At 36.7% G+C, this 15,432-nt stretch overlaps 1 protein-coding gene across 3 annotated transcripts in view; it reads right to left on the reverse strand.

Annotated features, from left to right (window-relative positions):
- Positions 1-15,432, reverse strand: part of LOC127624163 (disheveled-associated activator of morphogenesis 1-like) — a 122,199-nt gene that overhangs the window by 22,934 nt on the left and 83,833 nt on the right. For 2 of the 3 annotated variants that reach the window (XM_052098851.1, XM_052098850.1), the window contains exons 4-17: positions 13,473-13,544; positions 13,218-13,312; positions 11,680-12,013; positions 11,458-11,568; positions 10,283-10,386; positions 9,536-9,602; positions 9,241-9,358; positions 7,755-7,893; positions 7,501-7,559; positions 7,134-7,321; positions 6,212-6,514; positions 3,860-3,967; positions 1,374-1,403; positions 576-673 (exon numbers count right to left, since the gene is read on the reverse strand). In XM_052098851.1, the coding sequence (XP_051954811.1) occupies positions 576-673; positions 1,374-1,403; positions 3,860-3,967; positions 6,212-6,514; positions 7,134-7,321; positions 7,501-7,559; positions 7,755-7,893; positions 9,241-9,358; positions 9,536-9,602; positions 10,283-10,386; positions 11,458-11,568; positions 11,680-12,013; positions 13,218-13,312; positions 13,473-13,544 (1,826 nt within the window). The remainder of the gene's footprint in view (positions 1-575; positions 674-1,373; positions 1,404-3,859; positions 3,968-6,211; positions 6,515-7,133; positions 7,322-7,500; positions 7,560-7,754; positions 7,894-9,240; positions 9,359-9,535; positions 9,603-10,282; positions 10,387-11,457; positions 11,569-11,679; positions 12,014-13,217; positions 13,313-13,472; positions 13,545-15,432) is intronic. The other variant, XM_052098853.1, reaches the window with a different exon arrangement.

Below are 15,432 nucleotides of genomic sequence, written 5' to 3' on the forward strand. Positions count from 1 at the left end.
GAGGCATGTTGAATTTATAAATCTGATGTATTTGCACAGTTCATCCATAGCTATTTCAAAAGAGCTTTGTGAAACTTTGTAGTTCTGTGTTGTAACAGCTGCATAGTAGCTAAATCAGAGGTCCTCTTTTGGATGTGAAATGGCTACATTAATCCAAGAAATCCAATGTCTCCTTGGGAATTAGAAACTAATAAATATCATGACCCATGAGAAAGTCAAGTATCCTTCCTGGCAATGAAATCCAGGTTGAGTCAAGAGTGAAAAATTGTAATTAATGTGGCATGGTTCCTGTTAATTTCAGAGACCCATACTGCATTAATTCATGAAGACAATTCATGAAAGCTACCTCATACAAGAAAAGAAACTAAGGGACGGGATATGTTTTAGTGACATGAAATTACAAATTAACTTAGGTAGAAGAGACTGTATCAACCTAGGACATGGGAAGGTTTTACCCACAGGACATGATATTACATATCACATTACAGTTATATATACACATATACATATTACATTAAAATTCTGTCCACAGACACGGCAGGTGAACTCATACCCGGGGCAGACACATCACTCACCGTGAAAGAAGGATGTTGCAGTTCTGAGCCCGTCGGCCATCGATGACAGAGAGCTCTTTGACTTTTTTGGAGCTCAGGGCATCATCCTCAGTCTCTTTCTGTGATCAAAACGAGACACATTTCACTCAACTTCAAAAGGGCGTAATTGGCTGATGATAAACAAAACAGCAATCAAGTATACAAAATTAAATAACTGAGCGAATAGACTCAAACTCCACTACCAGTGGAAAATGTAGACACATTAACATAGTGTATGAATGAATTTGTATCTCTTGATCTTTAAAACCTTTTGATTAAAAGTCTTCAGCTTGGATGCTTGAAATAAGATTTGTAAGCAATATAAATTAGGCCTATATGAATATATTTACCATCTAACATTTCAACAGAAAAATGGATGAGTTAGAGCGAATAGTGGAAGAAAAGAAAGTGGCCAGCATACATGGGAACTCCTTTAACACTGTTTAAAAAGCATCCTGGGTGGATACCTCCTGAAGTTGGTTGAGAAAATGCATATCCAGGGCTATGACTAGGCAAAGGGTGGCTACTTTGATTTGTTTAAGATTCACTTTTGTGCTATTTCACAGTTTAACATTATTCGAAAATGTGGAAAATAGTATTAATAAAGAACGAGAAGGTGTGTCCAAACTTTTCACTGGTAGTTTATCTGAAGTCGAGGAAGAACTATTTCCACATGAACACTATACACTGGCTAGATACAAAATTATTAACACAGAGAAAGTGATGTGCATGGGGACAGAGATGTACAAAACACTATTAGGTATCTTCAACCACACTTACCTGCTTGCTGTTAGTGACCATAAAGAAGTCCTACAATGCAGGCAAGAAGCAAGGAAGATGCAGCACATGTTAGAGAGACAGTGTAATTTGGTGAATTCAGCCAAAACAAACTCAAACAGGCATGAGCACATGATGAAATTACTTGGATGGTGAATGGTGAGTGTGACGGTGCATGGAAGCAGAGCCTTATATGGGAATGGGGATCTGCCAGTGGTTGTGCATTGTAAGATGCATGCTAATTTATCATGAATGGCCTGGTAACTTCAAAACATATAAGCTAAACATCACAAGCTACTTACATCTGCCTCTCCAATTGCATTTTACACTAAACACTTTGGAGGAAATGTTATGTTTAAGCGAATACGTCAAGTATATCTAGTGAAATCAAATTAGTCTATTTCCTTTATCAAATCAATCAACATCCATAATGTTTTAGTACAGGTTTTTTTTACTTTTGCAGATCCAGGAACCCCCACCCAGACTCTCATTCAACACAGTTACCCCAATATACACTTTACAATACATTTTAGGAAGAACGTTACATTTTTACATTACAAACAGTAATGCTTATCATATCACAAGTTAATGTTCATTCAAACAGTGTTCATTTAATATATATATATATATATATATATATATATATATATATATATATATATATATACACTCACCTAAAGGATTATTAGGAACACCATACTAATACTGTGTTTGACCCCTTTCGCCTTCAGAACTGCCTTAATTCTATGTGGCATTGATTCAACAAGGTGCTGAAAGCATTCTTTAGAAATGTTGGCCCATGTTGATAGGATAGCATCTTGCAGTTGATGGAGATTTGTGGGATGCACATCCAGGGCATGAAGCTCCTGTTCCACCACATCCCAAAGATGCTCTATTGGGTTGAGATCTGGTGACTGTGGGGGCCATTTTAGTACAGTGAACTCATTGTCATGTTCAAGAAACCAATTTGAAATGATTCGAGCTTTGTGACATGGTGCATTATCCTGCTGGAAGTAGCCATCAGAGGATGGGTACATGGTGGCCATAAAGGGATGGACATGGTCAGAAACAATGCTCAGGTAGGCCGTGGCATTTAAACGATGCCCAATTGGCACTAAGGGGCCTAAAGTGTGCCAAGAAAACATCCCCCACACCATTACACCACCACCACCACCAGCCTGCACAGTGGTAACAAGGCATGATGGATCCATGTTCTCTTTCTGTTTACGCCAAATTCTGACTCTACCATCTGAATGTCTCAACAGAAATCGAGATTCATCAGACCAGGCAACATTTTTCCAGTCTTCAACTGTCCAATTTTGGTGAGCTCTTGCAAATTGTAGCCTCTTTTTCCTATTTGTAGTGGAGATGAGTGGTACCCGGTGGGTTCGTCTGCTGTTGTAGCCCATCCGCCTCAAGGTTGTGCGTGTTGTGGCTTCACAAATGCTTTGCTGCATACCTCGGTTATAACGAGTGGTTATTTCAGGCAAAGTTGCTCTTCTATCAGCTTGAATCAGTCGGCCCATTCTCCTCTGACCTCTAGCATCAACAAGGCATTTTCGCCCACAGGACTGCCGCATACTGGATGTTTTTCCCTTTTCACACCATTCTTGTAAACCCTAGGAATGGTTGTGCGTGAAAATCCCAGTAACTGAGCAGATTGTGAAATACTCAGATCGGCCCGTCTGGCACCAACAACCATGCCACGCTCAAAATTGCTTAAATCACCTTTCTTTCCCATTCTGACATTCAGTTTGGAGTTCAGGAGATTGACCAGGACCACACACCTAAATGCATTGAAGCAACTGCCATGTGATTGGTTGATAAGATAATTGCATTAATGAGAAATTGAACAGGTGTTCCTAATAATCCTTTAGGTGAGTGTATATATATATATATATAATTTTTTTTTTTTTTTTTTGACTTGTTGAAAACCCTGGCATAACCCAACATGTAAAATTTAAGAATGTTAATTTGTCTGGTATATAGTTAATGAAATTGGAGAGGGCTGATATGCTTAATCAATATTAATTTCAATGTATTAGGCATGCTTCTAAGATCTCCAATCATTTATTTTCAAACTAGAGGCAGCACATAATGCAGTGATTAAGAAGACAGCCAATGAAGTGAGCTGTATCTCAAGCTGTGTCCAATAAAGACAAACATTTTCCCCTTTTTTTATTTTTTCACTAATTTGACTGTAAAGCCATAAGAAATTTTGTGTAATCACTGTATAATGTGACCAAATTTGTGGTTTACCAACTGTAATGAGGACGGTGTGCCAATGTCTGCTTTTCATTTAAATCTCGTCTGTGCCTGGTGATATCAACGCATTTTAAAGTCTGTTAATCAAAACCCCATCCTTTGTGATTATGTGATGCAGTTATAACATATCTTTGAATACCATGCATGAGAAGCAGTAATGGTTTGTGAGACCATCCTGGAAGAAAAAGAGTGAGAAACAGGGAAAGAAGCCTTGTTTCAGTGACCTGTTGCCTCTGATAGGCAGAGAAGGTCTTCTCAATGTCCCCCAAGTCTAGGATTTTGAAAACTCTGCAGTCATCAACATCTGCCCATATGGTCCCTTCAAGCTTGCTCTGTGAAAGAGAGTGGAATATTAAACCCAATTTCCATCCAGTACAAAGCCTTTGTTACAAAAAACAAAACAAAAAAAAAACATCTGTGCTCACGACAACTTTACAGCTATAACGAAATCACTCTAATGTTGCTTAACCTCTATATTGCTGTACAAGAGTACATTTGCTTGTGATTATTGATTGTGCCATAGTGAATTGCATGCTGCTTGGTACACAAGTTACAAATGCTGGGTTCATGTTAGAACAACCGTGCAAGTTCCAGATAAGTAAAAAACTTTTACATGTTTGACAAACTATTAATTAGATTTAGTGCAGTTTAATTTTTTCCAAAAGCTGAAGTGGATCATTTCTGTGCCACTAGCGACACTAAATTTAACTGCAAAAATAATGGTTGTTTTCAAGCAGGTTTCCCGAATAATTCCCCTAGTCCTGCCCCAAACTCATGCTATTGGTTCAAAAACTTATGAACGGCTTACTAGTTGGCTCAGTATATTAACCTGGTAGAAGAGAAAGTATTTAACATTGGAATTTTTTTTTAATAATGAATATTTTATTAAAGAGAATATTTTTGTTTTATTGATTTTGCTTGGAAATTAAATACATTTAATTGAAACATGAAAAACTTAAACAAAATAAATTTCTAAATTACTCTTGAAACTAAATGAAAAAGCAATTAAAGAGATAAAAAACACCTGAAATCCAAACATTTATCATCTCCAACAGCCCCATTTGCCATCACGCAAGCATTCAACAGCAATAGGTAAAAAATTACTAATAGCCTACAAATTAAGATATTAAAGAAGTTATAAATGTAAAGATAATAATAAAAATCATATTAATAAATACACCAAATAAATTCCCATTTGTTCCCCAAAAAATGCTGCCATTGTGTGTTCTTTTCAAATGTGTTTGTATTGCCTTTTGGTAGTACAGTTTATGCTTCCTAAAGAAAAGAGAAAAGAACTACATTTTAGGTTCAAGGTGTCTTATATTATTTTATTATTTAATCACTATCATCTTTGTTTTTTTAATGCAAACATAGTTGCATTCACAATGCGTAAGAGCAAACTGCTGCGTGGAATTTAAGCAAAACTCACAGCACCTTCTGAGATGCTCGGAGATCATTTGCCGTTTTCTCATAGATGACATTGATCTTGCAAAAAGTTTTCAGATGAATGAAACAGAGAAAAAGGAGTGATAACTCTTTTGTGTTCCATGAGACATTGTCCCGCTGCACGCCTCGAGCAATAATGGCTTTTTTTTTGTCTGTTCTTATATAATAAAAATATAATAACGTTTTTTCAAGTGCATGTCTTTGTGACTAACAGCATTTCTTGTCATGTGTCACTCCGAGATATCTTACAGGTCACCTGCCTTTTGAGGATAGATGAGCTAAATTACTTGCACATGAAATACATGCATTTGGACAAAGGAGCTCACGAAATGGATTGAGCCTTGTCGCATTTGGCAGGAACTACAGTATACCACACCCTGGGTGCACGTAAAAAATTCTGAAAGTTCGTAAAATCACTCATAGAATAAGCTCTTAACCACTATGATCAATATTTATTGGGAAACGAGGACCAGAACTATATGCATGTGCGTGTCTTGGAGAAGCGTTTTAATTGCACTCACAAACAGCAGAGCTCACTGCGCACACATATCAAATCAGTCATGCATCGGCGGCTTTTCTTTCATCTGTCCTTCAAAATATAAACACATGCTTCGTTGCACATCTTTGTGTCTAATTTCTTGCCATATATCACTCCGAGAAGTCTTACAGGTCGCCTCCACAGTGGCTGGTACATCAGCATAATTACCCACCATTGCGCTTGAAAACTTAGCATTTGGCGGGGGTGTTAATTTCAAACCTTGTTCACCAGGAGTTTTCTGTATGAAAAATTTGTGAGAGAGGAAATGAAAATAGTGTCTATGACTTCAAGCTTTGCAATCACACCCACTCTCTCTAGAAAGTTTTAAACGATCATGTGTTGGTGAATGGTGAGACACCCGGAGAGCCACTTGATTTTTAACAAAGAGCCACTTGTGGCTCACAAGCCATAGGTTCCCGTCCCCTGCTCTATGATGTGCTATCAACCAAGCAGAATCCAGGACAGTTTTAAATATAGCTCAACCCAAATTTGAGTCTGTGGACTTCCAGAAGTGTTTCTTAAAAGTAGAGGTTTAAGAAACAGATGAGCTCCTGGATGTGCCAGCCCGTTGCTTTTATCATGCCAGTCTCACCTCAGATATCTTGGCCCAGTTGAAGGACTTGAGTGGATTGGATGGCTGTGGAATGTTTTTCTTCTTCATGGATGGTCCCATAGGGGCTCCTGGTGGAGGTGGAGCCCCACCAAAAGGAGGGTGTCCAGGAGGTGGTGGGGGACCGCCAGGTGGTGGTGGTGGAGGAGGAGGCAACATAGCACTGCCTGGTGGAGGAGGTGGTGGAGGAGGCATCATGCCACCTGGTGGAGGTGGAGGAGGAAGGAGAGGTCCACCTGGAGGCCCAGGGATGGGAGGACCTCCAGGAACACTGGCTAATTGTCTCTAGAAATACAAACAATATTAACACTGTGGTGAGACAGTAGTGATCTACATTTCACAATAAAGCTTATGTAGACTGCTGAACATGAAAAAAGTCTATATTAATGTTGTATGAATTTATGTTGCCAAACGTATGTGGACATTCAAGCATCACACCTGCATGTTGAATATTCAATTTTAAAACCATAGAGATTTATATAGTAAAAAGGAGCCCTTCTAAAGAGACTATAACAGTGTCCACTCTTCTGTGAACTCTTTACAATAGATGTTGGAACATGGATGTGAGAGCATCAGTAAGAGGGCTCACATTTGCCATTCCAATTAATCGCAAAGGTGTTCAAAAAGGTTAAATGGGATTTGTGCAGGCCAGTCTAGTTCTTCCATACCAGACTCAGTAAACCATTTTACTGGTGGCACCCTATGACAGTGCAATGTTGATAGTTACTGAGTTCTTGTGTACCTCCTATCCTACAGAAAATGTTTATGCAAGGAGATTGTATGGCTGTATGCTTGATTGTATGCACTAATTGTCAAAACTGCAGAAATAGACAAATCCATTAATTAGAACTAAGTGCCCACATATTTGTGGAAATGTAATGCATTTGTGACATCATCAGTGTACCGTGCTGAGGTCATGTAGTCTGGCAGTCAGTTCTGCCACCTGCTGCTTGACCAGTTTATGTTCCCCCATTTCTCTTTCTAACTTTTCTTTCATCTTGTTGAGCGTCTGCATCATCTCTTCCTTTTCCTGTGTTTTAGCATCACACTCTCGCTCCTTCTTCTCCATCTTTTGCTGAAGTTCATGGTGGTCTGCAGGACATGGGTCAAAGATCAAAATGTTATGTCATTCCTAATGTCTCCACAATCAAGACACTGCATTCCAACCAATTGAAACTCACTCTTTTAATATTAAATTGGATCTTTATATAGTTATATAGCATAACACCTAGACCCAAAAAGCATCAATGTGCACAATATGATATGCTGACCTTTTCGCATTTTTTCCGCCTGTTCCTTCCATTGTTTTACCTCGTTTTCGTTGACAAGCCTGAAGAGGGAGGGTGAAATTGTAGTGAAGTGATTTTAGAGAAAAACCGAGAAATCCAGTACAGATAATCTTGGTTGACATAGTAAAGACTTAATCAGTGAAAAAATAAAAAGGAAAAAATACATCTGCTTACTATAAATATACTACAACTAAAGAACAATTATGAGCAGGTTGTCAGAAACTGAGCAAACTCACATTCGAACCACATTCTTTACATTGAAGTTTTCTAATGGGGTGACATCGGGGTCATGACCTTTGTCATTTTGCAGGACCATCTGCTGGACGATGCGGTCCAGAAGCAGCCAGTACTGCACTGTGTTCCCACTTCTCTTATCTACAAAATAAAGGACTGGTTCAAACATTTCCATATGTATAATACCTAATACAATCTAAACATCATTTATAACATCAATTATGGTAAAAATTTAATCAATCATACAGTCAATAAAATGTGTGGTTTCAATTATGCACTTGGAAATGTGAGGCAAGTTTATTTATAGCGCATTATATACACAATGATAATTCAAAACGCTTTTAGGTGTGATAAAGAAAAAGACTGTTAAGATGTTAATAAAGACATAATTAAAAAATCATTTAAGAATCAAAAAAGAAATCAAAAGGAAAAGGAAATAAAAGTTCAGTTTAAAATTGGATTTAAAAAGCTTATATAAAGACTGAAAGACAGTATAAGCCAGAGCTATTCATCGACTAGTGGGCCAGATAGAAACAACTTCCGGGCATGCTGACCAAGACAGATTATAAGCATCTATATATATAGATATTGTGCTATAGTAGGTCGATAATATTTGTGTTCTAAATAATAAAAAATATGTTTATAGCTTAATTTTTTTATCATGATTTTTATCATCAATGGTGAATGAACCTAGCAGAAAAAAATCTGAAAAAACAAAAACAAAACAAATACAGGTCAGTTGAGACAAAAAAAAAAAAAAGAAAGAATCAAATTAACTAAAAAGTGCTTTCAAACATTTTTCATAACAGAGAGTAAATCAGACTGATATAAATTTTGTATTGATCAATTAAAGTGAAGTTTATTATACTAGATGCAATCATTTTAACTTTGGACTTTTCAAATCGAATTTCTTGAAGAATTAATATTATAACTTTTCTGTTTCTTTGAACTCATGCTTGTCAGTCGTCCATGATTTTAGTTCTTTAATCTTCCCATTCCGTCAAAACGACTGAAAATTATCATTTGTAACCTCTGAAAGCATCTATAAAACTTGTCGCTCCTGCACGAGACATGGTAACAACTTAGACATGTTGCGACGTCTGTCTAGTGCAAGTTCACAAAGGAAAATAACTGGAAAAAAACAGTGAACAGACAAAAACCGCGTTCAGTGTAAGCAGCCCAAAAGACAACTGACAACCTTATGTGAGCCACTGAAAATATCAAATGGCCAGTATTTGTCCCATGGGCCGCCAGTTGAATAAGCGTGGTCTGAGCTATAACACCCTGGGCACAGCTAAGGGTTTTCTAAAATTAAGGGGGTACCGGCAGCAGGAAGAGAAAGTGAGCGAGCTAACAGATATAAAATATACAGGAGAAAAATACAACAGATGAAAGACAATCCTAAATGATTCCAATGGGATACTATGCAAAGTCAATGGTGAGAGAGGTGATACTATGAGTGGTATCCGAGAAACAGAGAGTACTCACGAGGCATTAGTAGACAATGGTGCAGAATAGACATGAAGTGCGGGTATGCATCTGTGTGGGCCAGCTTCTTCCGTACAAGTTCAAAAACTTGTGTGGCACTCTTTGTGTCTATATGGACCTGAAAATTAGATTTATAAAATTTTTTAAACAAAATACCATCTCATACATTAAATATATATAAATAATATTCCATACATTCATCTTAAAAACAAGGAAGAGTCATGCAGTAAAAAAAATGCACTAAATCAAAAACCTCTAAGACTGTTACTGTATATAGACTTGAGTGTCTACTCACAGACTCAAAGCGTCTGGATAGAGTTAGCTCATCATCATTTCTTAGCATTTCAAAGTAATCCAAGTGCCTGAGGAAGCAAAACAGAAGCAAAAATAATGAAACGTAAATGTGCAGATAAGAGATCAAAGGTTCTCAAAATTAAAGGTTCAGGGGCCTGTTGCATAAAACTTTAACACTAGTCTTACTACTTCACTAAATTTTGGTCTTAGCTTTTTCAGTTAGTTGCATAAAAATTTAGATCATTCTAATTTAAGACCAAAATATAAGACAGCACACCCCTAGGGTAACTTGTTTACATTCTATGTTGCCATGGGAAATAACTGTGAGCTGAGCCAGTGGGGGCTTCAGTTGAGGACTAGAAGAGAATTCAGTTGAAACTTTATAGAAGACTGAGTTCTACGATGGTCACAACATTTGTTGTGTTTTTTATTATTTGGGTTAAATCACTATATTTGTTCACTAGAATACATTTTAAAGCATTATTCTTCCAATCAGCAAATATTTTCAGTGAATGTAAACTGAATTGAGCATCCACTGTCGGCCATTGTTTTTGAAGCTGTTCAGTGTCTTACTTTTCCCACAATGCAATGGGAATTAGTCTGTCTTACTAAAGATAACTGTGAGCTTGTTTTATGCAACAGGCTTTCTATGATGTATTTAGCTAGTCAGACTAATTGTTAGATGAAGACATAAGTTAATGTCTAAGTTTATGCAACCGGCCCCTGAAGTGACCAATGTGGAACGTACCTGTCTAAAGTAGAGTTTTCATGTGACCTGAGTTTGTCAATGATGGGTTGAATCCCCAACATGAGGAACTCGTATCGCAAATGAACCCGGAACTCAAGGCTTGTCTACAGGTTAAATAAAAAAGACGATTAACAATTAAAAACGTAGAGGGGCAAATTCACTAAACACTGCACCACAATTTTGTGGCTGTGTTTGATTTGTTGCCTGATCTGCATTATTCCTTTAGTTACAGGGTGCTAAACCATTCTTATTGAATTCCCCACAGAACACCAGCTTTGAATATATAACTTCTTTAATATTTTTTCATATTTTTGTTGATTTTCAGGGGCAATTTTTTTTATTTAAATATGCCATTTAAAGAGGGCATTTGTTCTAAAACATAACATACACAGAGTTGTCCAGTTATGTCAAATACTTCAATTTAAAACATTATTTGAAATGGTTGCTACAGTGTCTTAACCTACAGTATACTGTAACTACACCGCCCTAGATTAGAATATCATGAAATGTATCAGATAACATATAAAACAAACTAATTCACTACTGGTGTTACGTTCCCGTGTTGTCTGCCCCGTGTTTTCTGTTTCACATGTCACTTATCCCGTTCCATGTCACATTTTCCTTGTTGTCCGCTCCGTGTTTCACTTGTCTTTGTCTAAGAACTACAATTCCCACAATTCCCGGCCTCCCTCACTCCCTGCACTCATCATTGTTCTCACCTGTGTCTCGTTTAGTCTTCATTGTGTCTGTGTATTTAAACCCTGTTGTTTTCCTTTTCCTTTGTCGTTCGTTGTATGGTTCATGTCCTGCCTATGCCCCTGTTTCCTGCCCTTCGTTTATGTTGTTCCAGCTGTGTGTTCTTTTGTGTTAGAGTTAGTTTTTTCCCCATCATGGACTTTTCTTTGTGTTTACTTATTTGTTTATTGCCAAATAAAAGCCGCGTTTGGATCCAAACCACCCGTCTGCCTTCTCCTGCTTCCCACCTACATTACAACTGGGGCATTTTTTCACACTTTAAATATGGGTCATTTTATCTCACATTCAGTGGCATTTTTGCCCCAGTACTATTTCATATATGACCTTGCAGAACAGCTTATTATGGATAACATGGGTAAATTAATGGTGGATTGAGGGGATTTTTTTTTTGGTAATGGTAAAAAAAAGTGAGGTCTTACTTCGCCAGCTCCTTGACTTAGCACAGCATTAATGAAGGACATAATGGCCGTCTTCAGGCTGACCTCGTCCCTGTACCGTCCTGTACTCTTGTCCAGATCATTCAGCAATGTCTGTGGCCCATAAAAAGATGATGGTATCATTACATCAACATTTATCTTGCTACAAAAATTGCTTGATGTCGTGTCTTGCTTGGATTGAAGCTTATGAATGAACTAGCCCACCTGAAATCGTGTCCGTTCACAGGAGAACTTCTGGTAGTGTAGCATGGCCTCCAGAATCTTCTTGTGTCCTCCAGGTACTAAACACACAGCACCCATGATCTCCAGCACTGCCACTTTGGTCTTGATGTTCTCAGTGGCCAGACTCTGGGCGATGATGTTGATGCTCTCAGAATGTGAGAGCACATGGGCACGACCCTGCGAGTTGTTCATCAGGGCTTTGATGCAACCGATGAGGGACGTGTGGATCTGCGACTCTGTGGTCTCGTAGTCCATGCTCTTCAAGAAATTCAGAATGCATGTCAGGCCGTCCAGGTCAATGAACCGTGTTACAAACCTATGAGAGTGAAGTCAGCTTTCTATTAAAGATCTGTGTAGCTCACATTAACTTTCATGATCCAGGTTAAAAAGAATGGAAAGCAGCTCTTATTTAATATAATTTTCTCTCTATCTTTGGCATTTATATTTCAAAATGATTGTTTTCAGTGAAATAAGACTTAAATGTTGGTCCGTTTCTCACAAAACGTGGAATATAGTTTATTGTGGTTTTAGTCATTTTGGAGTTTGGCAAACCACTTTCACTATATAAAAAGAGAGGCCAGTACATTGTTCAACATTTATCCTTTTGTATTCCATAGAAGAAAGTAAGTCAGATGGTTTCGAAAAGACATGAGGTTGAGTAAATGAGGTCCAAATTTTCATTTTTGGGTGAATTATTCCATTATGAGCAACAAAATGTTTATATATATATATATATATATATATATATATATATATATATAGTATATAATAATGTTTTATATGTTTGGGAGGCTTTTCCACATTTTCTTAAGCAAAAGTGGTTAGATTAAATGATGGGGAGACATGACTGGGACTCAAAAGTCTCAATGTGTCTCAATGTGTCTGCAAAGAATTAATGTCTCTTTTTTTTTAATACTTTTTCATGTTTATTCTTAACCACAGAGCTAACAACTCCACAGAGGGGTGATAAATAACATTTATCAATAACTGGATTGATTTATGGCCCTTATAAAGCACTTCTCCTGAAAAACAATTGGCTAAAACTGAGAAAAACACAATTTGATATACATACAAAACAACATCAGGCACAAAGCAAGTTGGAGTGCTTTGACCTGAGCCCTTCAAAGGTCAATGGTGAAGACCTGACCCAAGGATCAAACGGTCAGAGCTGGAACCACTAAATCAAATATGTAAATGTGTGTGACAAAAGTGATCTCATTTGCTTATTGAGACATAATGCCCAAAAGCGCACACCATAAGCGAGGTGTGTTCAATGAGGTAGTGAGAAACCTGGCAAAGGAAAAATCAATGATGTGTTAAATGAAATACTGCCTAGAGACAGCAGTGTACGATTTCAACTAAAGCCAACAATGTTATCAATGTTTTCGGATTTAAGAGATACTATGGACCATTTGAGGTGTATATGTTTTTTATTTACACTGGAACAGCAACACATCCTAACTGAGACTATATTTCTGAACATAAAGACAGAATGTGTGCATCTGTTTGTGTATGTAGACCTCATTGGTTGTGTCCGTAGAGCCGTTTTAAGGCTTTCAATTGTCTTGTTACGTTCCTCTTCTTCTTCCTTCTCCAAGGCCAACAGAGTCTTCCTCTGTTAAATACAAATTGGAAGCCATGATTACACTAGAAACACAGCATGTTTAAAGATGGATGGATAGATGTTAATGGATGAATGTTAATGGATATTTAACAATAAATATTACTGAAATTGTCCTGATAAAAACTGAACTCTACGATTCAGGCATACTTACAGCTGCCATTGAATTGAGCTGGTCAATGTAGTACTCCGGCCAACTAGTAGCACCTTTATTCTCCTCTTGTTCCTGAAAGTCAAACATAAACATTGATGAACTGGCTGCTTCAATTAGTTTAATAATACCCTGAAGATACTGACATTCATTTTAGTATGAGTATGGATAAATATGGCTCTTTTTCTCACGTCAAGCACACTTCATTAATCCATGTGGCCTTCAGCATGATGCTGAGACAATTAGAGTACAAACAACAGGAATATGAGACTGGGAATAGAGGAATGTGAAATAACACATCAGGAATGAGCGGGGAAGGAATGTGTGGTTTTGGAATGTTACTGGGAATTACATAATATGGACGTCTTTGTGAGAATGTGACATTACCGACTGAGCAGCAGTGAAAAATGATCTTAATTTTGAAAATGATCTTATTTTGATACTGGCCAGTTGAGTGAAACCAAAGTTTCTACTGACAAAGTGTGAATAACTTCTTTTTGTTTCTTTATATTTATCTTCTTTCATTGATTACTTTTTCTTTGCAACATTTTATATCTTGTTTGCCACATCTGTATTTGCTTATCTCTTTTAGGAACCTGCCGTTGGGAATGGGATTTCTTCCATGCCTCATTGCACTAGATTAACCAAAGTATCTGCACATTTATTGCTTAAATGTAGTGATGGCAGAAGGATTCTATAATCAAACATTCAATAAGATTCACCCTGCATACCTCCTACAACACATATAGATACGTATGCATACATGCTCTCAAAAACAAGAGAGCAGAGCTCAAACAAAACATCACGTTCAAAGCACTTGTGGCAGAAATAGAATACACTTTAAGTAGGCCAGCACAGATTCACAGATTCAGAGAAACGTCACCCATATTGAGGCAACAGCGCATTAGAAAAGATCTATTGCAGGGTATGGCTAAAAAAATCTCAATATTTCTCAGTCTTTTGGCAATATTCAATATTGTAATATATTCAGAAAATATTATATTTTTAGAGAAGGAACCGTCATTTTACCCAAACATCAAGTAGATTTAAAATTTGTAAACCAAGAAGTAAAATAAAATTAAAAAAATAACATTTTTGAGTGTTGACACAAATAAATCTTCAAATCAGAATTTGATTCAATTTACTTGAACCTGACAGTTTGAACTTAATTATACTGTTAACAATATTCATTTTAACAACAAAAGACTAAAAATGCTACAGAAAAATGTTAATTGAATAACAAGTATTAACTGTAAAATATACAGTAAAATATATTTTAAAAGACAATACAGTAGTTTTTACAATAAAATGTTTTTTTTAATTATTATTTAGATGTAAAATTATGATTTTCCTGTATAATAAATGGTAAAAATGTACATTGTTTAACAAGATAGTATATGTACGATTTACAGTAAATAACTGTTAAAATTACAGTAAAAAACAATAACCAGGTGTTCCCGCAATTCCCTGCATGACCCATCATATTTCATTATATTTAATGGGAATAGAAAAACTTCAGAATCAATATTTTTATGTGAGGATCGATATTCTTGAAACCACATCAGTATCGGAAGTATCGATACATTAGTATTGATCCGCCCATCCCTGGTGGTCATGTAAATTACAACAGTATAAAACAAAAAAATTCAGGTTGTTCTGTAAATTTGTTTAAATTTTTACTGTAATTTTTACAAAATGATTATGGCAACCACAGCTGCCAGTTTTTTTTGGAAAACTAAGAAACTTAATGCATAAAAGGTAAATTAAAAACATAAGCATATTCATCCGCAATATTTCTTTATTTCATATCGATAGCACAATCATTGTGAATATATCATGACTATTTAATATACTACTCAGTTTTACTCAAAACCCTATAAGATATGCAAGAACCCCATCTACAAGACAGATAATGCATAAGACACTTAAAATCAACCAGCCAAAACCAGCTGTAGTTATAACT

Source organism: Xyrauchen texanus, chromosome 30, assembly GCF_025860055.1.
Source record: "Xyrauchen texanus isolate HMW12.3.18 chromosome 30, RBS_HiC_50CHRs, whole genome shotgun sequence".
Taxonomy (NCBI): Eukaryota; Metazoa; Chordata; class Actinopteri; order Cypriniformes; family Catostomidae; genus Xyrauchen; species Xyrauchen texanus.